The following is a 25,580-nucleotide window of genomic DNA, read 5'->3' on the forward strand; positions in this document are numbered from 1 at the left end:
CGCCGCCCTGAGCCGGCCGGCCGCGCCCCTTCCCTGCCGGTAGCCAATGCGAGGCGCGCTTGCTGCGGGCGGCGCGGCGGGCGAGTAGCGCGGGGCGTTGTTGCGGGGCCGGGCCGGCGGGGCGGTGCGCGGGGCCGCGGGGGAACGGCCCGTGCTCGGTGCTCCGCCCGGTGCGCGCCGCTCCGCCCGCCCGCCCGCCATGAACTCCCTGGACCAGGCTGAGGGTGAGTGCGGCCGCTCGGAGCGAGCCCGGAGCTGCTTCTTCGGCGAGCCGGGAGCTGCCGGCTCTGCGCCCGGGCTGCCCGAGCGCGCTGCCCCATCCCTGTGGAGCGGGACGAAGCGGCCGCGGGAGGCCTCGGCTCCCTCTGCACCGCGCTCCCGGCGCTCCTCCTCGGCCCAGACAGGCGAGCTGGGGCGGGGTTCCGGGGCCACCTCGGCGTCCCGCGCTCGGGGCGGGCTGCGCTGCTCCCCGGCCGGCCCGGAGAGCAGGGCCCGCGGGAGGGCCTGTGCTGAGGGGCTGCTGCCTGCCCTGGGAGAAGGGAGTGCTTGCGGTTCCTTTCGGTGCCGCTGCTCGGCTGTAGCTGATGAAAATCATCTTGTGCTCTGGGAGCTCCTTCCCCGCTCAGGGTTTTTTGCGTGAGACGCGTTTCTTTCAGCTCTTGAGCCCCACTAGGCGTTACACTGTGCCAGGGCTCCTCTTGCGTTTGAAGAACGCGACCTCAAATAGCCGCTTCTTGTCTGGAGACACTTGATGGTTTGCGTTACTAGTTCTTTGAAGTTACAGCTTACAGGATGTCAGAACCCTGAAAGGAGTTTGTAGTGTCCAAAGACTGGTAGAGATTTTAAAAATGCACCTGTGTTTCGGAATTAGCAGGTGTTTTGTAGCTGGTACTAGAAGTAGGCAACGTCGACAGAAAGCGATAGTCCGGCGTTGTCACGGCTTTGTTGCTGTGCTTGTACAAGCTGAGGGATCCCAGAAGCGTGCCCTGCTAGTCGCAGCTGCCAAAGGGATCAACTCAGAGAAGGTTCTCAGAATGTGCGTAGCTGAAAATAAGTTAAAACTTCAATTTTCTTTTTTTCTGGAAAGAGTTTTTTTCATTTTTTGTTTCAGTGATATCTGCGTTACATGAATGTTTTCTTGAGAGCTTTGTTGTCAATAGCCTGATTTAATGCCTTCAGGGTGCTGTTTCTCAAAGAGCAGGTTTTTATATGGTGCCTTGTGTTCCCCCTCTCGTTTCAGTGACTAGTTGGAGGGGCTTGTGCTAGTCAGGGAACTGTTAATTAGCTGTAATTGCCGGCAGTGGTTTAACTTCCCCAGAAGGGAAGTGGAGGACAGGCCATTAACTACTGTGTTCTTGGCAGTAATTAAGACTAGTTAGCTGTTCTGTGGCTGAAGTCAAGATATAGTAATCTTCCCCCATAAATTCACCTGCAAACCACTTAGGAATAAATTCACAGTTTAGAAGACTGCTTTTGTAGTGATCATAATAGATTTATTTCTTCTAAGCTTATTCTTCATTTGCTTTATTGTGATAACTAATATAGTAATAGTTGGAAGTTGAAGTTCCACATTGATACTGATGGAGACTTTAGCTGAAAGTTAAGTTGATCCTAACTGAAACTTAACTCTAGGTAGAATTCTAGTTTTGACTGGAATGTTGTCAGATATTGACCTTGTTGAACAGAAGTGTAAATCTAACCTGGACTTAAGGTGAAACAGCTCCTTGGAGACAATTAGGAGTATCAACTTGAAATGGATTTAGCAGTAATTTCAGTGGAAAAACCATGGGAAAATGATGGTAATAAGAAGAAAGATCTATCTAAAAAAAAGAAAGTTATTGGAGTAAGATTATTGGACTAGTGTTTGCTGTGGGATTTTTTGCGTATGTGTGTGCATATATATCATGACACACAAAGTTTCTACAAAACAAAGTAAACAAAGCCACATTACTACAAATAATTCCTTGAACAGAAGCAAATGGCCAACTTTTTAAAAAAAATTGCCATTATATTGATTATAGGACTTAATGGTTTCCTGATATACTTCAAAATGTGATACTTTCTTTCTGTTTTCAGAGGCAATTTAAGCTACTATAAATCTTAACTCAGTATTTACAAAGATGTCTGAAATAGTGTGATTTCTCAACTGTATTGATTTTTCTTTTTTGTAAGTGGGAATGTTTCTTGCATTTAGATTAACACTGTACTTTCTACCTGAAGTTGAGTAAAGCTACTATGACTGGGCTTTCATTGCATATAAATGATCATTGCATTGGTTTTCTCTGCCTGTTTAAGAATTGGGTGTGCATGGGGGAAAAGTGAATTCTTTTTATCTTCTACTTTGAAGTTTTACTAAGTAGATGAAGATCTAATTATGTTTGATATACATCCTCCCCAGATCTCAAAGCTTTTGAAAGAAGACTTACTGAATACATTGCATGTTTGCAACCAGCTACAGGACGTTGGAGAAGTAAGTTTGATGTTCAAAGCAATAAATAGGATTCTGTCTTTCAAGCTTGTTAGATTTACCAGTGTGTATCTTCTATTTAGGTTTGCCAAAGAAAAATGTGTATTTAGATTTGCTTTAAAATTTGTGGCACACATTCAAACACTCTGCAACAAGTTAATACAGGATAATAAACTAATACTTTAGCCAGAGTTAGAAAAATGAGGTTAAGATTGAATTGGCTCAAAGCTGAATTATTCTGGAAATAGCTGGAACAATAAGTTGTGCTTGTTGCTGTTTTATTCTGGTTTTTATTTTGTTGAAGTTTTTTTCTTCAAGGCTCAGACTTTCCAGACAGTTGTTACAATTATGTAAACTAAATATGATCAGGTGAGATAGTCCCTGTAAAACTGAAGGTGAAAAAGTTACAGCAGTGTGCCATAAAGGCAGCTGTTGTGACAGGAAAGTTTGAAGGAGAGGAAAAGGCAAAAAATACCACAGAAATGTTGCCAGCTTTGGGATTAGTACCCTGTGGTAGAAACACACAACTTTGTTTTGTTTTGAGACTTTGCTGGTTTTTACCCACTCAAAGAATACAGACTTTTTTAGAACACATAAAATAGTATCTTTTCTCCTGAGAGGTCAATTTTGAATGAAGAAACTGAAGGAATGGCTACTTAAAAAGCAAAACCACCACCTCAAACCCCTTTCTTTCTGAGCAATCAGGGTGCAAGCAAATATTTATTTGTAGTTCTGCTAAATTTGCACATGCCTGCTTTAGGAGTGCATTTGGCTTCCAAAATTGCTATTTTCTGTCAGTTATAATTTAAAAAAAATACTGGAAACTTTTAAGCATATTTAAATGAGGTTTGCATAACCTGTATTGTATTCAGTGACTCACGTTTTTTCCCAAACTGCTTGTTTTGTAATTCACATAAAAGAGGAACTTTCTATTTTAATTAGAATGGGGTGTGTAGCCAGTGTTAACTTTTTGTCCTGTTATCCTGAAAAGAAAGTATTTATATGATGTAGAGAAGAAGCTTTATGCTTTTGTTAGATCGTTTTCAACTTTCTTTTGAAAAGATAACTTTGGTTTCTTCAAAGGACTAGGATGTTTTTACTTGACAGAATTTAGATTTTCATATGTACTTTTTCTGTCCAGGAAGCTTGTACAGAATCCTTAGGGCTTCCCATATTAGAAGTTTCTTTGCATATTTTCATTTCTGCTTTCCAATTAGAAGCTTTTCCTCCTTCAGAAGTGAGAAAAGAAATATATGTTTGAGTTGCTGCTGAAAAATAAATGCGTTTAAATATGAGTGAGGTATACTGTTTGTGACTCTCATTCTTTTCTTCATCAGTGATTTTGATAGTGGTATCAGTCTGCACAGCAACTGGGGCTTGGAACTGGTTAATAGACCCAGAGACACAAAAGGTAAGGTCAGGCTAATGCCAAATGTGGTGTGTTCCATAGCTTGGTGCTGCAGTCAAGTGGTGTATTGAAAACTGAAAGGCTAAACATGGTTCTCACATGAAACTGGGAGATGATTTTTAGTAAAGCTCTCAAGCTGTCTGGAATTGTTGTGGAATGTGTCCTGGGATAATGTCTGCCAAAATACTGTACCCTGAATGCTTATCTAAAGAATTGTTCACAAGTACTTGGAAATGGCTAGGAGCAGTATTTTATTTTTAGTTAAGCGACCTAGGCAGTGACTTTCTGTGTGTTTTAGAAAGTATGCAGTGGGACTAATCTGATTTCTTTCCTAGGTATCATTTTTCACATCACTTTGGAATCACCCATTTTTCACAATTAGCTGTATTACCCTAATAGGCTTGTTCTTTGCTGGAATACATAAAAGAGTGGTGGCACCATCAATGTATCCTTTGATAATGTTTGTCAGGTTACAGGTGTAGTTACTGCAGTTGTTGAAGCCTATGCCAATACTGCTTTTTAATTGTTGCTTACTGTGTGTTCAAGTGTTAGCTGCTTTCCTTGACACAATCCACACAGTATAGCAGCCCGATGTCGAACTGTTCTGGCAGAATATAATATGTCCTGTGATGATGTAAGTGTTAGTGCTTCATTGCCTAAACCTTGTTTGTGTAAAAAAAAAAAAAAAAAAAAAAAAAAAAAAGGAAATAATTAAAAAAGACACAGAGTTTGTTTTTCTGAACAGCACTTGTATATACCTCAGCAAATTCTGTGTCTGTAAAACTGGAATGTGGAATACTTAGTACTGTTTTGTGTATTGTTTTGCACTCTCCATAACATTGAAGTGTAATTGTTTGGTTCAACTTTCAGGGTTTAAACTTTATTTATTTTGTTTTCTGTCTTGCAGACTGGAAAATTAATTTTGAAACCTAGGCCTCATGTTCAATAAGGGCTGTCTTCCTTCATTTTTTTCCACTGCCATGGAAACCAAAAATGACCTTTTTTAAGGTAGTATGACAGCAAAAAATCAAATGGGACTGGTTGTCACTGCCTGGGAGTAAAAGTCTTAACACAGTTGACAGTGAAAGTGTGCAATATTACTTTCTTGAATATTTATCCAAATTCTTTGTTATCATATTATCAGTGCTTTTGCTACTTCTGATTACCTCTTTTTCAGTATTTGTGTCACTTTTTTACTTCAGCTAGAACAGAACATACAGGTGAAGTATGTTAATTGGCAATGAAGTTGAACTTGAAAATGAAACCTCATTTGTGTTACATGTCTTTGTAAGCTATTGTAAATAGCAGATTGATGCCAATGTTCAGGAAAAAAGTAATACCTGGTCTGTGGATTTTCTTGTTCTCATGAAGAGTATTGAAAGGAATGTTTGCCATTCTCCTGATGTTTTATTAGCACACTTCCTCATTACAGCTGTCCTTGTCTCCTGGTCACTCTTTTTGGAACTGGTTTAAAGGCTCACAGGAAGACTGACTGTTTGTGCTGGAGAAAACTGGTCTTACTGTCTAAGAACTTCGCAAATACATCAAGGATCACATTTGTCAAGTTGTGTATATAGTGCACCAGCCACTTTCCTTGTGGTCATACGTAGTTCCTTGTTTGATCTGGTTCAAAACACTTAATTTTAAGATTTTAATTTTTTTAAAATTGTCTTAAATATGCTTGTATCTTCCCAGTTGTAAGGTTGTACTGTATCTAAAGTCCACCCAACCAGTCTGAGTGGATTTTTATGCTGTGATAGTCAGAATATGAAACTAGTATTGCAAATGTATAACTTCAGATTTGGGGAAGAAAATCTAGAGTGCCACAATAAAATAACAAGATTTGTTATTCAGAATGTTAACAACAAGGTGTGGATGATATATGCATAAAGTGTAACTTTTGAATAGCTAAAACTGTCGAGTTTTAAGAGTTTAAGTTGTTCAAGGTGCCTTTTTAAATGTTTTGGACTCTTTAAATTGACTCTAACTGCAAAGCTCTTGCAACTTCAGTAACCCCTACTACAGGGTAGACTGGCTTTTAAAGGCAGCCTATTGATGTAACTTTGTCGGTTGAAACTCCAAGAATTGTCTTCTGGATTTTTTTTCCAGTAAGTCTTCTGCCCATCCATTATTTTTAACTGCTGTATATTTTGTAGGTAAATGTGTATAAAATAAAATCTTTGTATAAACAGGTGTTATCTTCTTTTGTACTGTGCAAATACAGATCTCCACTGAACACAGAAGAACTTCAGAAAATACATAGCTGCACTCTGTAACTTTCATACCGGACCAACATTTCCTGTATTTGATGTGGTTCTTAAAATCTAAGATACTGACACCAGAGAGGAAACCCCTTCCAGGTTTCCATCCTCCAGGTCAATCCCGCCTCTGTAAGTGCCCTTAGAGGAAATTGTTTCTATTGATAATTATCTTGTTTGAGTTGTAGACCTGGGGAAGCATCCGCAGTAGGCGCGGTGTCCTCGCTCGGGTGGGATGCGAGGGTCGGAGCGCGGTTTGTCCGGCGGTGCGGCCGGGCTGCGGCAGGGCGGGGTGTGCGGAGCGGGGCGGGCGCGGCGCCTGCGCGGGGCCGCACACGTGGGCGCGCCGGCGCCGAGCGCAGCCATGGGCAAGAGCCGGGCGCGGCGGTTCCGCAGGGCGCCCCGAGCCCCCGCCGACCCCGCGCAGCAGCGCGACGGCGAGCGCGGCCCCGAGGAGGAGGCGGCGGCGGAGCTGCTGGAGAAGGTGCGCACGGGGCCGAGCGGCGGGCGCGGGCGGGCTCGGCGTGAGCCCCGCTGCGGACCGGGGCAACGGCGGGGGCTGCGGGTCCGGACGTGGGGGGGCGAGGCCTCGGCTTCCCCCGCGGCGGTGCCGGCGAGGGCCCGGGCGCGGTCCCGCCCCCGGCGGGAAGGAGCCGAGCGGCCGCGCAGGACCGCCCCTCCCTCCCCTCCCGCCGTGTCGCTCCCCCGGCGTCACGGCCGCGCGGCCCGGCGGGGCGGCACCGGCACCGCCCGCGCTCCGTGCAGGGCGGCGGAGCTCCGTGTCCCTCGTCCCTGCGGGGGTTGCCACGGAGTTCTTGCAGGGCTTGGGCTCGGTCTCCCCGTCCGGAGACTTCTACAGGTGGCCAGAGCCATGAGTCCAAGAGCCACACGTAAAGAGTAACCAGTAGAAAATGCTGAAGAAGACGGCTTGGCCACTTGTAGGCCATAGTCCTGGCTTAAATACTGCAGATGGAAGCTGGTGTAAACCTCCTTCTACAGGTGTGACTTAAGAATCAGAAGCAAAAATCCGTTTTCCTTTAAGTAATTAAATCCCCTTTGTTCACTTTGCCCAGCCGAATTCATTGAACAAATCACAGCTTGGTTATTCTTCTGGACTAACCTGTTTAGGAGAGAGAGGGGAAGAGAGAGTAAATAAAGGTACAGGTGAGGGTGAGCTGAGACACCTTTTTTAATGGAGGCAGGATCTGATGTTACCACTCTTCTGTTCTGCTGTTCAGCAGATGTTTATCTCTTCTGTTAGGTTTTCAACAAACTCTGTGACCTTCTACGATATGTGCTTCTGCTCTGTTATTATTTTTACAATTTGTAATTCTTGTATCTCACCTAAAACTCTGTTACAGCACAAGTGAACATTGTCTTGGGCACATAGAAAACATCTTGCTGTTAAGCAGGTGCTTTTAATCTAAAGGCTATAATGTTTTTTCTTATCTTTTGATTCTTCAACTTTTCTTTATGGTGGTATGTGTTGTGTCTGTGATACTTTGATGATATTTCCTCCCCACCACTTTTGTCCTTTTTTTAATACACGGTAATTGAGGTCTCACCATTGCCAGCTAGTGTCAAATCTGTGTCTGGACTATGGCTGTCTTGTTAAAAATATCCAGAATAGTATTTATCTAGTCATACAGTTAAGACACATAACCCAGGCAAGGATTTATAAACTTTCATGGAAATTAAAAGCTCTTGCTTCCATTCAGGAGCAGTAAAATAGGAGTGCTGGCCCTGATCAATCTTTTCACTCAGTATAACTTTCCAGCTCCCTTTACCCTCGCTGTGGTGTGTGCCCTGTGTCTCTGCAGCTGCAGCATCCGAGTGCTGAAATGAGAGAGTATGCCTGTGCCAGTATTTCCAAGCTGTTGCAGCAGAAGCACGTCATCCCAGCCTTTGTGCAGAGGGACGTGGTGCGCTGTTTGGGGCCATTGCTGATGGATCACAGTTTAGCTGTTCGGGAGACAGCTGCAGGAGCTCTCCGGTAAGCCCTTGTTACTGCGCAGGTAGAATGAGGGGATCCTGGCACCGGGGAGAAACAGTGGGGTTCTGCTGGTGGCAGCTGTGAACTTGAGTGCCAGCCTCTCTTGCTTTAATTCTGGTCTGGGTAGCTATGCCCATGTCAGCTGAAGTGTGTGGGACCGGGGCTCTTCTTGCTCTGTGAGCCTTTAATGTCAGGAGCAGGCTTTACACTAGAAACGTATGGCTTTATGAGGAAATATAGAGAACTTGAGTGCAGTTTGTATGACATTTTGTATCATGATGTTTTAGTACAGATAAGCTTTCTAGTTATGCTTGATGAGTAAATGAAAATAATTTTTTTTTTCTAACACCGAAGTTAGTGTTAGGGAGGTAGAAGACTAAAGCTACTAATTAAACAAATTGATTTTAAAACAAAAAGTACCATAACCTTTAGAGAAGAATATCAAATGCATGGGGTTTTTGAAACATTCTTGGAAAGTATTGTATCTCATCCAAAGCATTAATTTTTTTGGTTTCCCCAGAAATCTAAGCGCTTGTGGAGGATTTGATGTCTGTGATGATATGGTGACAAATGACATCATGACACCCCTGGTTGCACTTTTGAAAGAGGTGTGTATATTTTTATTTTGATTTTAAACCTGATCTAAGCATTGAATTATCCCATATACAAAACTAGTTCTATTTTTGTAGCTATTATTAAAATAAGATACTTGAAAGAATGTTTCAATAGGTTTAGTGGTACAAAAGTTATTCCAGAGATTTCTAACCACTACCTTCTGCCTCTTGGCCAGCTAACTTGTGTCCATGGTGAGGTTTGCTGCCTAGGATGATTTTTGAGTGAAAGTTCTGGAGATTTTGTGTTTGTAATGTCAGTCAAGACAAGTTTATTCTGTCAGTGAGAATCCAGGTCCTTTGTGTATGTTGCAACATTATTCTAGTAACGTTTTTTTCTGGTAAGCAGTTTTGTCTAAATGGATGTTTGGGTTTACAGTCGGGTAATTATTGTAGAATAACCCGTACTGAATTGGTATTCTTTGTTTGGTCCAGGTGTTGCACTGCAGTTTGGAAATTGCATTGAGTTCTCTTACCTGCTGTCTTTGTATGAGCAACCTTGTGCAATACCATCATTTTCTGTATGTTTCTTCTCCATTTTAAAATATGAGTAATGGCATTACTATAAAGCACAGTAAGGTATTAGCTGAATTAATCTTTGTGGTTAGAAAGAACTGTTGGCAACTGCAGACAGCCTATTAGCAAGAAACAGAACTTCCAAGTTGTAAAATTCCCAGGTATTTTTTTTTAGTTAGAAAGTTTTCATAGAGAAAGGAAACTAGTCAGGTTTTTTGGTAATAAACTCATGATGAGAGGATCTCTTCACTCACTGCTGCTAATATTTTAAAGTTTTTCTTCTCTTCGTGGCTTGTTTTCCAATCCTGGTTCTTTTGTTTGGTTGTAGTGCAGCACTGGACTAGATGCTAACCAGCTCTCTCCAAAGAAATGCAGAGGAATGAACAAAAATTATATTGAAGACATAGCCAATGAGGCTATTAATTTGCTGTGGAATATATGGTAAGTGCTGTGTAAACACTGGCATTTTAGCTAAATTAAATTGTTCCTGAAAAGGAGTGTGCTAATTGAGGCAGAAAAGAAGTTACTGTCCTGGCATGGGAAGATGCATTCATTTGCTGATTCTGATTGTGTTGCTCCTACCTGTACCTTGCTCTAATAATGGTGAGCCCTCATTTCATCTGAAATAAAAGTTTATCTTCTAGTGTAGATTTTTTTTTTTAAGTGAAGGATTCTAAAAGAGGGGTTGGTCATTAGTTTTAGAAGAGTAACAAATTTTTTTTCTACTGGTTCTTCATCCTGGGTTCTGATCCTGTTTTCTGAACATGTTCTGTCATACTCTGTTGTACAGTTTGGGTTGTGGCATCTTGAATTTATTTCCTGTAGATCCATATCATGGTACAAGAAATGGAGAAAATGAAATTCTGATCAGTGGACTCCAGTGCTCTAGGAATATGAGGAGTTTTTATACTAATCCCTCTGTCTGCAGGTCATCCCAAAAATTAACTGTTTGGGGCAACTGTCCCTTAGTTACTGAGGCACTGATAAAAATGTACTTATTATGTGAGAAAATAATGTAAATTGTTCTATTAGTAGTTTACATTGGAAGCATCAGGTGAAGGAAGAGAAATGGCAATACTGTTTATACAGAAATGACTATAAACATTGAAGTGATACAAATCTGTTCCAAAAGTTCTGCTTGAGCTTTGTGTTGTTTCTCTTCATTTTTTCCCATTATACACTTTGCATACAGGATTTTGTTCAGTGCTGTACAGTGCCGGAGTGGGAACTACCTCTGTGCCTGTGTGATATGGCTGCTGGCTTGAGGCCTTGTTTCTAAACTGGGATACTTATTTTTTAGGGATTAGAATCTAGAACAGCAGATAAACTGCTTGTTCAGCATCTTGCACAGAATGCATGACCCTTTGTAACTCTGACTCAACAATGTCGTGTGTTCATTTTTTTTTGGCTTTTGTAGTCAGTGCTTGAGAACAGGAAGTATGATCATTAAGTGTGAATGTAAATCACTTCTGGATTTTGAACTTTGTGGCAATGAATGTGAACTGCTTATTTTGTTGCTAAGTTTAGTACTGATAAAATTAGGGCTGGCATTGATGCTGAGACATAATATTTTCAAAAGTAAATTTTTGAAGACCCTTATAGCTAGTTAGCTCCTGTGCTTTTTTAGTTTGAATTAGGCTTATATCAATGTATCAGTTTAAAAGAGAGAGTAGCTGTGAGAACTTGAAGAAACACAAATCCCACTGTTAGATAGTGAAAGTAAATGCGTTTCTGAATGGTAAGAGCAGTCATTTTGTGGAGTGAGTGAATACTGATGTGAGAGGCAGTGGGTTTATGGGTGAAGTCTCCTGTGGCTGCAGGAAACCCTGGGCTGGCTTGCAGCCCACAGCTCTGAGCTGCCATTCACCCTCCAGCGGGAGACTGTAGTTAGGCTCCCAAATAACTTTGAACGCTCTGTGTAAGGAAGCAGCTGGCACAAGATAACTTTCCTCAAAAGTGTCCAGGGTTTTGCAGCTTCTCTTTCAGCATCTTGTATAGAGTTGATCATAACCTCAGTAATGAAGGATAGCTCTTTGACTAATGCATAATTCTTAGGTATTTTTTTTTAATGTGAGTAATAACAAGTATGGGGTGCTTAAAACGTTGCTATAGTATTTTTTTTTTTCCTGGAAAAGTGTTTGACTGATCTTTTTCATACATTAGTGAATGCAACAATACTGCCCTATACATATTCAATAAAGAAGGATGTCTGGAGGCTGTGTTACATTACATGAAGAAATTTGCCACAAATGTGGATCTGGCTATTTCAGTAGGTAAGTGGTGAAAAAGAAAAGAGAAGGGTTTAAAGATACCTTTTTTTTTTTTTTTTTTTTTTTTACTATATGAATGTAACACTGATATTACATTCATTGCATAATGGACCTGCTTTAGCATTGCTTAACTTTGCACTGAGTATAAGACTTTAAATCCATTTTTGAACAGCATGTAATGAAGAAGTTGACGTCTGTTGTGCTTGTTTTCAGTCCAAAGGAGAATAGCTTATTGGTGCTTACATGGGAAGAAAAATTTTGTGGGAAGAGGGCTTTAGAGGGAGGCTATGTTTTTCATTTTGTTTTCATGTTTTGGTAATGGAGGGTTTAATTTGTTGAGCAGAGGAGATAGTCCTTCTAAAAGAACCCCAAACAATTCCAATCACTTTCAACGTGGTTTTATCAGTATTATTGTTATTACAGGTTTATAATGGTGATACAGGTGTGTGTGCTTCCAACATTTTTTTATGTTATCCATTGTCAGTATACAATGGAGAAATTTAATTATGAGTAGCTGAAATTAATACAACCAATTCCATGGCTGATGTGGTATTGCCCTCACCTGTTTTATGTACAGGTTTGCCACAGAATGTCTTCTAATCCGAAACACAGCTTGTGAAGGACAGTGTCAGACCATTACAACATAATGCTGCATGACTTTTTTTTCCTGCGTTAGCATTTCATGACTCCAGCTTTCAGGAAGATAATGTTTTCTCATTAGCAGAGCAAAAGCTGCTATTGGGTTTGTTAATTATGTTTGCTCTTGTTGTTTGCTGCAGCAAACTGCTTGCAGGCAGTGACGGAAGATAATCCAGATCTTCTTTCTTCATTTAACGCTTCTGCACAACAAGTACTGGAAACAGTGATGTTGTGTCCAGAGAGCACCATGAAGCACATCCTTCTGAGAACACTGATAGCAGGTACAGTTCTCAAGGGGGTTCATTGCCTTGGGATGGGTAGCATGGCAGGTAAAGGAGGCTGGGAAGGACAGAAGGCTTAGTCTTCTCTGTTATGATCTGGACGTCTGATTGTCAAGGCCTGTACATATGGTTTGTGAGGTTATATCTACCTTTTGGAACTGCAAATAGGTATTTGCAACTAGTTTTAAAACTCCTAAATGCTTGATTCTGATTTCAGCCCCTGCTCAGTGTGATAGCCCACTTTAACTGCTCATTTGGTTTTCAACAATGAAATGAATCAGTAAGTGGTACAGGAGTTGTTTTGATCTTAATAGGTGTAGATTTTTTTACCTCAGATTCTCCACCTTGAATTTTTGTTACCTCAGATGCTTATCTATGATGATTTTTGATGCTGGAGTGTAATAAATTAATTTTGAGAATCCTTAGAAAATTATTCTTGCAAGTGGATTTATTGTCTCAGGTGCAGAGTGACACCAAGGTCACTCCACATAAATATTCTGTAAATACTGACTCGAGCTTAAGATGTGGGCATAACAATTCTTACAGATGAATATATGAAATGTTATAAAAAAATACAAATCTGTAGAGAAAAGACTTGAACATTTGTAGTGAATGTAAGCACTGAGTATTTTAAGTAGTGGAGGCTGTGTCCTTACAAAATGGCTATTACAGAGCTGGGAATTGAGCACTTTAATAATTTATATAATTTGGTTATGTCATATTTAGGCACTATCTGGAATATAAAGGATACCATTCCACCAGGCAGCCTGGGAAGCACGGTTAATGCAATCCTGAAGATATTTTCAGAATCATTGGCAATAGATGCTGGTGAAACAATTATTCATATGAATGAAGCTGAAAAAAACAGGTTAAAATTTGCTGTGGAAGCAGAAGCTGAGGAAAACATGAATGATATTACAGAAAACTGTGTTTTGAGTGAAGATGATAACATGGAAGAAATACCAAAAGGAAAACTCAGAAGAGAAAATGACGTTTCGGATTTACTTCCGGTAAGTGTGGCTGCTGGCTTTTGGACAACTTTAGTGCAAGTGGCATTCCTCGAGAATAAAATTTCCTCTGGAACATTCAACAAAAAGATGGTAGATAACACCACTTGGATTTGTGTTTTGGATTTTTTTTTCAAGTTTGGGTGTAGACTGAGAAGAGGAAATGACTGGACTGTATTTTTAACTGACAGCTTGGATACTTTAAATGGCTCTTAAATGTTGTTTTCCAAAATCAAATTTGGTTCATGTTTTTAATTTTTTAGTCTGATAAGTGGGAACTGAAAGAAGTGACAGCTTTACTGACGGCTCAGCAGACTGCTCTGGAAATCATTGTTAATATGTGCTGCAGTGAAGGTTTGTAGGAGTCTTGTTCATTGCAAGTGTTGTGGTGTGTTTTGTTTCTGATTAGATCACATTTAGTTTGTTGTTTGGTCATCTGGGTTTTTGAGGGTGAACGCCCGTGGGCATGTTGTCCCTGATATCCTCATCTGGGGACAGAGTAGGTTGTCATTTCTATATCTAATTTAAGTGGTTTTTTCCTTCATTTAAGTGGCTTATGTTGCTTAATTTATTTTTTTTTTATGATACTGCATGTTTCAACATTTAAGAACAAACAAAAAAGCACTCATACCTAGAGATATTTCTTAAAGTGTTACGGCAAAATCTTTGTTCAGTTAGAGTGTGGTCTGACTGTTCTTTTGATGCAAGACGTGTGCCAATCTGATTGCAGGATGGGGGCATCAATTTTTTTAAACCAGATAAATCTTGTAGCTTTGATTTAGTTTTAGTAATACAAGTGTTGCAAAATTAGGAGTAGGGACAGCTTTTGCATGCAATTCTGGCAACAATGTAGATCTAGGCTTCCAGAGTTCTGCCTTTATGAGCTTTTTAGGAGGAGGAGGGAAAGAGAGGCTGTTACTTGGAGGGGAGTAGGGTATAGATATTCTGTATCTTTTATGAACTCTGAAACTCAGTTGTGATCGCTTTTCTTCTAATCTTCAGGAAAACAAATGAGAGATTATCAAATTCTATTTTAAAAAGCCAACAAACAAACTAGACTAATCCCCTAAACCTTCCAAAACCTTAAAATTTTGATTGCTATTATAGTATTAGCCTTATGCAGGAGTAGCTGTGTAGAAAGTAACTGAGTAAGACTTTCAGGTTCTAATAAAATCCACAGTAATACCCAGTTATTCCCAATGGTGACTTTTTTTCTCTTACAGCACAAGGAAATTCTGCACCTAGTGTATGAAGCTCCTTTCATAACTGCATTTCTCATCTAATGAGCTGTAATTCATAAGCTTTCCCCTTTAATTGGAAAATCTCTTGTGGATAAGCTGCATATTCTGCCATTCACTCAGTGTAATGTAAGATTGATTGTGTTGTATTTCACTACAGTATTTTACCCATTCATGGGCAGACAGAAACAGTCTCTAGAAATTAGGAGATTCCAGAGGCAGCTGTTCATTTAATTTTCAAATTATTTGAGGACTAAAATAGCTTTAGCCATTATGCTGAGTTCATAAAAACACTCAGCTTGCAACAGAACTGAGAGAAATAACCAGGCTGGCAAGAGATGTGTTTTACTGAACACTGCCCAGTGTTTGGGAAGAAGCAGAGTGCTCCCCTTTGATGGGCACCTGGACAAGAAGTCAAGAGACTCCACCACTGCTGTCCAGTCTGTAGTTCTTGGGTTACCAGTGCTAGGTGAGATGGGATTGCTGCTGGAAGTGCCTCTCTGTTTCCCAGAACATTACAAGGAGCCTGATCATAGTTATGGGCCAGTGTTCTAGATCCCAGTTCCTGCTCTGCCCTGTTCACTCTCTGTCAACATATGACAACTGCTGTCTTTGTTGCTGGATTGCAATGTCAGCTCTTATTGTTATCAGTTAGGTTTCAAGGGATATTTTTTGCTTTCTTTGTTTTCTAAAGATGCAAAAGGAATTTTTTTAGAAGAGGCAAGAGACTGAAAGGGGGATGACTGCTTTGTTTTCATGTTTCTTGCTGCAATGATTTGGTAAAGCATGAAAGACAACCATTTTCTCATGCAAAGGCTATTAACACCAGCATTATGGCTGTAGAATTAATTGGCTATTACCATAAGGTAACAGAAGATGCCTGTGTGGTCAAGTTGCCACATTTTGATGAGTTACTTTGCATCAGATAAACCACAGCCATCACCTTCAAATAAATTCTTAAACTTGCACAGTACAAGTGAAATGCGCTCATTTGGATCTTTCTTGCTGTATTTTTAGTGAATTTACCTTTTGCCACAGAAGTGTGTGGCTGTTCCTGTAGTTACTACAGGACCTACATCTCATGAGAACCTGTGTTGTCAGACAAAATTACTTGGGGGTGAATATGATATTTTTTTGTCACAATAGTTAAATATCCTGACCTATGTACACAGAGCTTTCATCTGTTAGATAGGAGGATCAGTCCAACTTGTAGACTTAGGACTTGGGTAAACACTAGTTAAAATGTAACCAGATTTAAAGAAACTTCAGATAAATGAGTGTGAACTCTGTGGATGTAGATATATGGGTTTAAATATAAATTACGATGATTGTAGTTTGTGCTTGTCAGCCCAAGTCTCCCTTTAGCTGTGGACAGATGATTCACTTTACAGTGATCCCCTTTCACCATATCTGCCCGTACAGATCTGCTAGTAGAATAAGTCATGCAAGTATAGCCTAGTTCAGGTTTAAGATTATAAACCTAGTTTAATTTGTGTGAACTATGTTGCCTGAAATGACTATCAGAGTTTGTTTGGCTTTCTTTGCTGTCATCATTTCTTTTCAACTAGCCTTGCTGTGGAGATAGTAACATCTTCATCCAGCCCAGTTACTGCCCAGGCAGAGGACATCTGTCTGTGGCCTCAGTATTACCAGAGGAAACAATTGCCTTAAACTGACTGCAGTTAGTAAATAAGTGAAGTTAAACTGGTGTATTTGCATGCTAGAATCAACCTCAGAAAGTGAAATGGTACAATGCAACTTAATATCTTAGTAAATCTTTATGAAATGTTTATTCTATACCTTTTTTTGATATTTTCAAACAATGCATTGTTAATATCAGAGATTAACATGCCCACGTATGAAGAATATTTGTGTCTCAGTGAATATAAAATATTTTTTAATAAAATATTTAGAAATGTGGCTTAATGGCACTTGGTTTGTGAGGAGCTTGTTAGAGCCCAAGAGCTTCAAGATTGCTAATCCAAGAAGTGGAGGAGCCATGTTCATTTGGGAAGTAGGATACCTGTTGCATGAGGGCTATTATGTTACATTTACAAGTCTTGTCATGTGTTCTCAGATCCTTCCGATGACGAGTGGGAGGAGCTCTCCAGCAGTGATGAGAGTGACTTGTTCATGGAAAACTCATACAACGAGGGGAGTGGGCTGCTGCTGTCACCCCTGTGCCTCTCTGATGAGGTTAACTCAGCATTTCTGAACAACCTCATTCCAAAGAAGGTATTGTCTTCTATTTTATTTCCAGCACATGGTACAGTCCGTGCCCTTGTTCCTGCTTTCTATCCCAGGTTAGGCAAACAAATTATCCCAATTGACCTTGAGGAATGGAGTATTTTTTAAAATGAGTTTGGCCCCACTTTTTTGGCCTAGAGGTGGTACATCTTTGCATGACCTAAATAATTTCCTCATGTAAGTGGGAATAGAGGGGTCATGTGTGTCAAAAATCTGGTAGGGGTTTTTTTTCATTTTTTTTTTTTTCCCCAAATACAAATGTTGTTATTCCTTGATTTGGACATGAAAAAGATTACCCGTAGAAAGAAAGGAAACTTGGCTGAAGCATGACAGCCAGGTTTCCATATTAGCTAAATGAGGTGGAAGTAACATTTATGAATGGCAGCAGTCAGCACTGAAAAAGTGAAAGTTCCTCTCCCCCTGTTTTATAAAAAGTGTCTGAAATACAGTATTTAGCACTGACAGGAAATTAGATGTTTTTGTTTCAGAGTTGTTTTGCTCATTTTTATTTGGGGTTGTAAAGGTGAAGTTTGAATTATTTGAATCAGTTACTGTGCTAGTTCAGCAGCATTGTAGAATTCTCACCTAAGACATCAAGGTGCAAGGTGAAAACTTTGAAGGCTTTTTGTACTTAATAGTCAGAGTTTCATGGCACGGCCTTCCAGACTTGCAGCTATCTGCAAATCCTGTAGCAGAATCCAGAAGAAGAAAGAGCTAAATAAGAAAGAATAGCAGAGACCTAGAAAATGACCTGTTGTTAGTGCAGCTAAACACTTAAAATATGCTATGCTAAATCCAGTGTATAATTACACCATTTAAGTAATTGAGGAAAATTCTGGCATTTTTAGCAGGTGAGATATTTGCTATCTGGAAAGCTTTTAAATACGTAGTTTGAAGTATCTGTTTGACATTAAGCTAAAATTTCAGTCTTCCCTCTGAACACGTTATTAAAAAAAAAGGAAAAAAAAGGCTTTATTGCTAAACCTTTCTTTTTCCCCTCCTCAGATTCTTGAAAAAACTGCTTTTCCGAACAGTGTTGCTCTAGACATCTGTATGCACAATCCGTCTTGGAAACCTTTAATTAAAAAGTAGGCATTTCATTGTCTCTCTTACTATTTTTCATGTATATTCAGTTGTTTTCAAACTCTTAGAAGGATTGTCCATCCTTGGACTACTCTTAAGATCTGGAAACTGGCAGATCTGATACATGATTTTGAATAAAGAGATACAAATGTTTTTGTGAACTGCACACCAGATCACAGCCTTATTAAATTCAAGATTCTTCTTTATATTTCAGCATGTATTTTCAAGAATACCTGCTCAGTGTGCTTTTTGTTTGTTTCAGACTGAATACAGTGCAGTGTAGAGCTTTAACATGTCTTCAGAGCATTTTGTTGGTGTCAGATTTGGATTGTCTTGGGGGAGCTTCAGCACTTCAGTCCCTTGCACAGCATCTCTCACAGCTGATCTTTCCTAAAACAGGTGAGATGTTTAGTGGAGGGGACTTGCTTGATGCCATTTGCTGATCAGCTAGATATAAGGTAGCCATGTATGTTATTATGTTCTAACGCTGTTTATTACTAATTTTATCCCTCTGGTCCTTCAGAATAAGGATAGTGGATGTTGGCAATGTACTGACATCACATTGTATCCTGTTAAGATGTGTTTATCCCATTAAGATGTGTTTATCCACACATGCACATGTTTATGCACCTTGAGCAAGTCTGCCTGTAATGCAAGAATCTGCTTCACATTTGGGTCTATGCAGGAAGTCACTTAGAGGATAAACACTGCCTTGTTGGGAGACCAGAACTGTTTGCTTGATCATATTTGTGATAATAGCAGTTTTTCATCAATTAGACTAGCCATGAAGAAGATGGGAGATTTTCTTTTTAAATGTCCTAACTAGCCTAAGGAGATGTGAAAACAAAAGATGTCTAGCACAGTCTTTCACATCATTTTTTTTCTAGTAATCTTACCAAATTATGGCAAAGGCGGTTGTTGCAAAAATCTCAAGAATGTCCATGCTTGTTACAGTAGGAAAGAGAGCAGCCACCTTGTCCCCAGGACATACTTTATGCTTATGATGGCTTAGCTTTATTGGAAATATATTTGTAGTAAGAAAGTGTGCGAAGTTTTTATGACTAAATATTAAAGCTGCTCAGCTTCCTGTTCTGGCTGTGGTTCAATTTCAACAGAAGGTAATAAATTTAATTTTTCTAAAAATACTATTTTAGAATATATTTTATATATATATATATATATATATATATATATATATATGAGATATCTATTAGATCTGTATTTAGGCTCTGGAATGGGCTGCCCAGGGAGACTGTGCAACCACCGTCCCTGGGGGTGTTTAAGGAAAGACTGGATGTGGCACTCAGTGCCAGGGTCTGGTCAACACAGCGGTGATCAGTCACAGGCTGGACTCGATCTGAGAGGTCTTTTCCAACCTCATAGACTCTGTGATACATCCTGGTAAACACTAGAATGTATCCACGGTAGCTCATCCAAGGTGCATTATTTCATAGAGATAATACTGTGAAGGTTTCCCCATACATCTGCTAGCAGAGTGTTATTGGATCATCTATACAGCAGTTAGCATTTCCAGCTACTTTCTGTGATCCTATACATGAGAGCAGCATCAATGTCCATAACCCTGTTGGATCATGTATGCTATGATCTCTCTGTTACTGACATGAGAGAAGCTGAACCGGAATTTAAAAAAAAAAAAAACAGGCGAGAAAACCCTGCCTGGTTCCAAACTGAGGATGTGGGTCCCTGACAGGCTGTTTCATTCAGACTATTCTGATAATCTTTGTTTTAAGGTCAGTGGTGATGGGTTTACAAAAAATAAGAGATTCTTAGAGCCTGTAAGAGCTGCCAACTCGCAAAACTGTCAGAAAACATTTTCCCTAAGACAGTTCTGTTGAAGTCTGGCATATGTGTGGCTTTGTCATTTCTTGTCTCTTAGAAGCTCAAGAAGTTCAGTTTCCTTCCCTTCCTTCAAGTGTCTTCATTTGTAGCCACAGATGCAGCTTATGTAGTTCTCTGCTGTGGTGTATAAAATGACACTGCATTAGTGCTTTAAAATGCATTTGCCTGCAAAACACACTTTTTTCTCACTTGCCTTTAAAGACGTGATCAGTCTATGGCAGTATTATTACTGAGAGTGCAGTGTGTGGAAAACTAAAATGCTGAAATGAAAATACCTATGAAAACATATGCAAGGAAGTTCACATAAAACATGTCTCATGCTTGAAGAGAGGAATTCCAAGATTTTGGGTCTACATGTTATGCTTTGTAATAGTCAGAAAGGTCTCCGATGAAGCTAGAGAAGTTGCTATCTGAAGACAGCTAAGGCTGCTAAAATTAATTTAATGGCACAGGCCCATTTTTCAATGTTTAAATGCTATGTAATGAAAACTGCCAGATAGAGTTGATAACATATCAACATGGTTAGAAGGAATTCTGTGGTTTACAGGGTAAAAAAGAGGCATAAAGATCTGATTGTTTACATGAGAAAGGAGGAGATGTGCATAAATCAAGAAGTTTTGCATCTGGAGTGGTCCAGAAAGTAAACATATTAGAGGAAAATAAAAAGCCTCAAGAAATGCAGAACACAGATTGAAGGTGATGGCTGCTACCGATGAGTTTGTAGTTAAACAGAATAATGCAGTGTTTGAGTCATACATTCCTGAAATGTTATTAAACCACCGGAAAACATGCTCTTTATATGAATTGGAAAGAGTCCAGTGTTTCGGGTGTCTGAAAAGCTTGCTTAAGAAGGCAGAAGAAAGGAGGTAAAGTATGCAGTCAGCTTCTGTATTTTTCTCAGTTCCTGTATTATGGCCTCCCTGTCATACCAGTGTTCAGCTGCTGTTCTGGTGACAGTGGCTGGTACTGTCCATTAGGTCACACAAGTGTCTCAACCAGGGATGTGCCTGAAAATGAGGCCCAGCTGTGTTCTAACCTCCAGAGCAGTTAATGCTGAATTCAAACAAATCACTATGGTTACAACCTACATAGACCAGTCTCTGAAAATCTAGCTTTTCCTGTTGTGGTCGTACCTGGAGGAACAGTTAAGGGATTAAGGAATTTATTTCTTTGCTTCCTGTGTCCCTCATCTTACTGTTAAACTTCTGGCTCTGGGTTCTATTCTTTGACAGAACTCCCTACAGACACAGAATTCCTGGAAGCTGTAACCAGTGCTTTGAGGGCTCTCCTACAAACAATGGCATCAAAGAACATCTCCCAGGTAAAAGCTTTCAAACTCAAATGCTCTGGTAGGCTCAAATCCCTATGAGATTGAGCTGGAAAGTTTTTGAAATGAAACAATATAAATTTAATTCAAAATTTCAGCAGTTGTGAACACTGGAAGAACAGATTTAATAGCATTACCTGTGGTTTTTCATGGACCTTACAGGAATATTTTTTTATATATCTCCTCCTCAAGATGTAAACAGATTAAAGGTATTTCAAACCAGAATAGCGATAGGCCACGGGTATCTTTAGGAGATAGCTATAATGACAAATACTTAGAAAATTAGCACCTAGAAATGTGGATTCTTTATTTCCTGATGTCACCTAGTTGAAGCCGGTGGTCCTTCTTGAATCTTGGTTGTACATGAATTAGTGAGCTGAATACAGGAATGAAGCATAATAGTTTGTTATTCAAGACACAAAACTAGTTAGTCTGCTAGTCCTTTCTGGTCTTAAACTGAAAACTGAGCTTCTATGCTGTAAGTTGTGAAGAGTTGGAAGCAACTATTGAGCTAGGTAAATTTGTGAAAATCTCAGAACTTTTCCTTCAACTTCCTGTCAGCTTTGGTTATGTTTTGGAAGAAACACCTTAAATTGAACAGGAGAGTTTACTTGCCTTCTTGGTAATTGCATTTTCAGAATTCATATAGTTTTCATAATCTAGGACTCTGTTTCTCTGTTAAGAATTTGCCTGTGTTCTGTAAAAGCACGGTGTCTAAATGTCATATTTCAAAACTTTCATGAAAATGTAATGGTGTCTCTTTCTTTCCTTCCCTCCTTTCCCCTTGCTGACCAGTGTATGACTCCTGAGCAGCTATTGGCTTTGTGTGAGGCTGGTATTCAAAGCAGCAATGCCAGTGTTAGAGTGAACGTGGTGAGCATCCTTGGAATTTTTGGCAGTGTCCTGGCAAAAGGACAAGATACAGCTGAAACACTGAAGGTGAAAAAGCAAACTTTGCATTGCAAGCTTAAAAGAATTGTGATATTTCTTTCAATTTTCTTTAGAATTGCTGGAAAAATCAATTCTTCTTTCTTATTTCAGATGATTGGAAAATTTCTTCTTGAGGTTGCTATGAAGGAATCTTCTCTTGTGGTAGCAGGGGAAGCCTTGGACGCACTTTTTGATGTATTTGCAGATGGTAAAGAAGCAGAAAAGGCGGCGTTACAGATAAAGTTGCTTCCAACTCTGAAGGAATTTCAGCCAGTGTTCAGAATGAGGGTAGGCATCAAGGGCAGCTAGCTCAGGGTCTCAGCACATGATGTGGGTTAAAGCTTTGAGTGTAGGGGTCCTAGAAGAGATAATTAATTTATAATGTGACATTAAAAAAGGTGTTTGATTTTCTGATATTCCACTTTAGAGGAAAGCAAACACACTTACCTTAAAGTTCATGGAAGTGTCAAGGTAACAGTGCAGCACCTACATTGCAACATCTGCATTACACCATCAGTATTACTAATGTCCAAATCACTTTATGGTTCTGAAACAGTTGTAAAAAATATCCTGCAGATGTCTCTGGAGTTGGGAGAGAAGTCCTTTCTGAAGTTACATTGACATCTTTGGTTTTTAACTTGTAGTTGCGGTTGGATGTTTTTGTTCCGTTCTTGGTTAATTAAAACAGTTCATGTATCCTGTATTTTCAAGAATAACAAGGCTGGTATTCTAAACTGTAATTTTAAGTATATCCTTGTCTTAAATAGAGAATGACCTTCCACACGTCGTTTATTTGGTCAGATGCAGCCTGAGGAGTGACTTTCATAGTCTAAAAGCTAAGCACTGTACACACAAAGTACTTACCTGATGGTGCTTCAGTTGTTTCGTTAAATGTGCAAGGTTTTCCATATGAGAAGCCACAGAAAAAAAGTGTATGTCACAGATTTTTGAATGAAATAACATGCCATTAGTCTGGTTTTAGGCAGCAGTGTATTACAGCAAATTGACTTGCAGAAATAATTGCTAAGCTCCACATGTGTACATGGGAACGAACACCTTGGAGCTCTCACAAGCCATGGGTAGCGTATCTTTATAGAAGACCTATACACAGAGTTTCAATAAACTTGAGGTGCTCTAATAGCAGAAACATCTCCATTAATAACCCATGTATTCTTTTGGTTTCACAGATGCGAAAAGAAGGCAAAGGACAATATAGTACAGATCAACTGTGTGTTCTTGACAATGTGAAGATGAATTTGAGAAGATTCATTGCATATCAGGAGACATTAGGGAAAACCCCAACTTGAAGCATCGAGGAACTTTTAAGGTTTTCCTTATTGAGTAATGTTTTCAAAAAATACAACTGTTTTGAACTTCCAAACATTACTGAGCAGAGCAGTTTCACTTTGATATTAATGCTACATTTTATAACATTCAGTATTTTTATACTTTCGGGTTGATGCAATATGAAAGACATATCAGCATAAAAAACCCCGTAGTGTACCCTGATATTGTTGGGAGTGGTAAGAAGGTGCTCTTTAGGTCCTGAGGTCTGTATGTAGCACCACTGTCCTTGTCTAGATATCTTCGTGTACCCTGGCAGAAAACTACACTTGCATGAAAAAGTAATTTAGAAAATATTCTTGGTCATGTGACAGATTGAAAAAAAAAAGTAAAAGCTCAAGATATATTTCAGGGAATTGAGCAGTGGGAAAATGTTAATATTTGCTATTTGCTCTTACCTGTTCCTAGAATTGCACAGGCACTTGTGGCAGACTTCCCAACAGAAGTGTGTGACAAATGTGTAGATTGCTGTCAGCACTTGATCTGTTATTTCATGAGGCTCATGAGGAGAAAATTTTCAGATTCATTTATGATAAATTCAGTATGATAGCTTTTTTGCTGTGAAAGTCAGTGTAAGCAAGATAGTACGCCTAGACACAGCTCCCTGTCTTTATTTTGATTGGTATTTCTGAAAATTAAGTCTCCTATTTTAGTCTTCCTCATAATTCTACATCAGGACGAGTTTGAATTCAGGGAAGTGGTAAACCTAACAAAGTATTTTTTATACTGAGGTATTACCTGAAGTAAATTTGTATTTGCTTACAATACCTTTTGCAAAAATATGTGATGGAGATTTTTAAGCTGTAAAATACAGAAACTATTTTTTAAAAATATCATTGATTCATGGAAATTGCATGTGAACTTCCATATATCAAAAGCTTTGGTCTTGTTTCTGTGACTGAGATCCTCTCATAAACATTTTTCAAGAAAAAACCACACAACCAAACGCAAAAGCATTTTGTTTTTCTGGTTTTTGAAGTGGGAGGTTTTTTCTCCTCTCTCTCAATGTGCTGCCTTAGCTCAGGCATCCAGTTTTTAGCAAAATTTTTCCCATGATAAAAGCATGGAACTTAAAAAGACCAAATTTGCTTGGTTTGTTAGATTTCGGTCTCTAAGATTGGAAAGTAGACTTGAGAACTGACTGGTAACTTGCAAATGACTGACTTTCTGAAATCCTGACGTGGTATCTTGTCAAATGCAAGAGAAAGTGAAAGATGAGTTTAAGCAGCTGTACTGCCTGGAAGTGCTGTTATTGCTGTTACTTTACAGGAGTCAGATGAAATATGTGATGTGATGCCTGCCAGTGAAATGAGCGAGAGGGTGGGGTTGGGAGGGCTCAAGGGCCATTGAGGCTGGTCTGGAGAAATCCCGAAGTCGTGAGCATGGAGTGGTTGCAGGGTTATCCAGGGATTTGGCAGGGCAGGCAGTGAAGAGGTCTGGAGCGTAACAGCTGAAGAAAGGTGGATTATGGCATAATACCCTACAGTGTGGGGATTTTAGTCCTAGTGTTAGCTATACTTGCTGTACACTGCTGTACACTATTCGCCTGATGAAAGGTATTAGTATTTGTTTGGAGCACTTAAAGGACTTCGATGTGGGAAGTTCTGCTCTCATTTTCTGGATGCTACATTGAATTGCAGGATGTTCTGGATTGGAAAGGATCTCTGGAGGTTTTAGTCTAGTCCCCTGATCAAAGCAGGGCTAACTTGGGAGGCAAGTTGGGCTAGGCCTTGAACATCTCCCAGAATGGAAATTCTATAACTCTGGACAGCCTTTTCCAGGGCTTGACTGCCCTCGCTGGAAACACATTTTTTTCCCTTTTCCCCTTGTGCCTTGTAGGACTTCTCTGCTGCAAAATGTGCCCCTTGTCCTCTTTGACTGCACACCACCAAGAAGAGTCTGGCTCCATCTCATAACCCCCACTTGGTAGCGGAAAACAGCAATTGTATTTTCTTCTTCTCCAGGCCAAATAAACCCTGCTTCCTCAGCTGTTCCTTGTACGTCTTCTCACCCTCCAACTATCTTAGTGGCCTTCTGCTTGACCTGCTCTACTGTGTCTTGTACAGAGGGCCCAAAACTGGACACAGTACTCCAGATGTGA

General features: G+C 39.9%; 2 protein-coding genes across 4 annotated transcripts; both read left to right on the forward strand.

Moving 5' to 3' along the window:
• The first annotated feature begins 114 nt into the window (after positions 1-114).
• Positions 115-6,056, forward strand: CNEP1R1 (CTD nuclear envelope phosphatase 1 regulatory subunit 1). Of its 2 annotated transcripts, XR_014226779.1 has the most exons (7): positions 115-224; positions 2,399-2,470; positions 3,805-3,878; positions 4,211-4,320; positions 4,455-4,509; positions 4,783-4,883; positions 5,308-6,056. XR_014226779.1 is itself a non-coding variant. In XM_082289853.1 (6 exons), exons 1-6 carry the CDS (start codon positions 200-202, stop codon positions 4,822-4,824), a joined length of 378 nt encoding a protein of 125 aa, XP_082145979.1. In that variant the 5' UTR covers positions 115-199; the 3' UTR covers positions 4,825-6,056. The 2 variants fall into 2 exon arrangements, 1 of the variants encoding a protein (XP_082145979.1); XM_082289853.1 differs by having other exon boundaries at positions 4,783-6,056.
• On the forward strand, positions 5,886-24,787 carry HEATR3 (HEAT repeat containing 3). Of its 2 annotated transcripts, XM_082289852.1 has the most exons (16): positions 5,886-5,983; positions 6,100-6,265; positions 7,954-8,126; positions 8,647-8,734; positions 9,582-9,694; positions 11,417-11,526; positions 12,303-12,443; positions 13,170-13,453; positions 13,714-13,804; positions 16,766-16,923; positions 17,941-18,023; positions 18,281-18,417; positions 21,111-21,199; positions 22,001-22,144; positions 22,247-22,423; positions 23,323-24,787. In XM_082289852.1, the coding sequence occupies exons 3-16, from the start codon at positions 7,975-7,977 to the stop codon at positions 23,440-23,442; spliced, it is 1,887 nt and encodes a 628-aa protein (XP_082145978.1). In that variant the 5' UTR covers positions 5,886-5,983; positions 6,100-6,265; positions 7,954-7,974; the 3' UTR covers positions 23,443-24,787. The 2 variants fall into 2 exon arrangements, with proteins under 2 accessions (XP_082145978.1, XP_082145977.1); XM_082289851.1 differs by lacking the exons at positions 5,886-5,983; positions 6,100-6,265 and adding an exon at positions 6,486-6,617.
• The last annotated feature ends 793 nt before the right edge of the window (positions 24,788-25,580 follow it).

This window comes from Coloeus monedula (assembly GCF_965178545.1).
Source record: "Coloeus monedula genome assembly, chromosome: 13".
Classification (NCBI taxonomy): Eukaryota; Metazoa; Chordata; class Aves; order Passeriformes; family Corvidae; genus Coloeus; species Coloeus monedula.

Excerpts from the sequence above, each read along its gene's own strand:
- CNEP1R1 (XM_082289853.1), top strand. The coding sequence starts at position 200 with ATGAACTCCCTGGACCAGGCTGAGG. Across the intron at positions 2,471-3,804 it reads AGCTACAGGACGTTGGAGAA|TGATTTTGATAGTGGTATCA; the intron begins GTAAGTTTGATG and ends TTTCTTCATCAG. Across the intron at positions 4,510-4,782 it reads ATAATATGTCCTGTGATGAT|ACTGGAAAATTAATTTTGAA; the intron begins GTAAGTGTTAGT and ends TCTGTCTTGCAG.
- HEATR3 (XM_082289851.1), top strand. The coding sequence starts at position 6,498 with ATGGGCAAGAGCCGGGCGCGGCGGTTCCGCAGGGCGCCCCGAGCCCCC. Across the intron at positions 13,805-16,765 it reads TAATATGTGCTGCAGTGAAG|ATCCTTCCGATGACGAGTGG; the intron begins GTTTGTAGGAGT and ends ATGTGTTCTCAG. Across the intron at positions 21,200-22,000 it reads CATCAAAGAACATCTCCCAG|TGTATGACTCCTGAGCAGCT; the intron begins GTAAAAGCTTTC and ends CTTGCTGACCAG.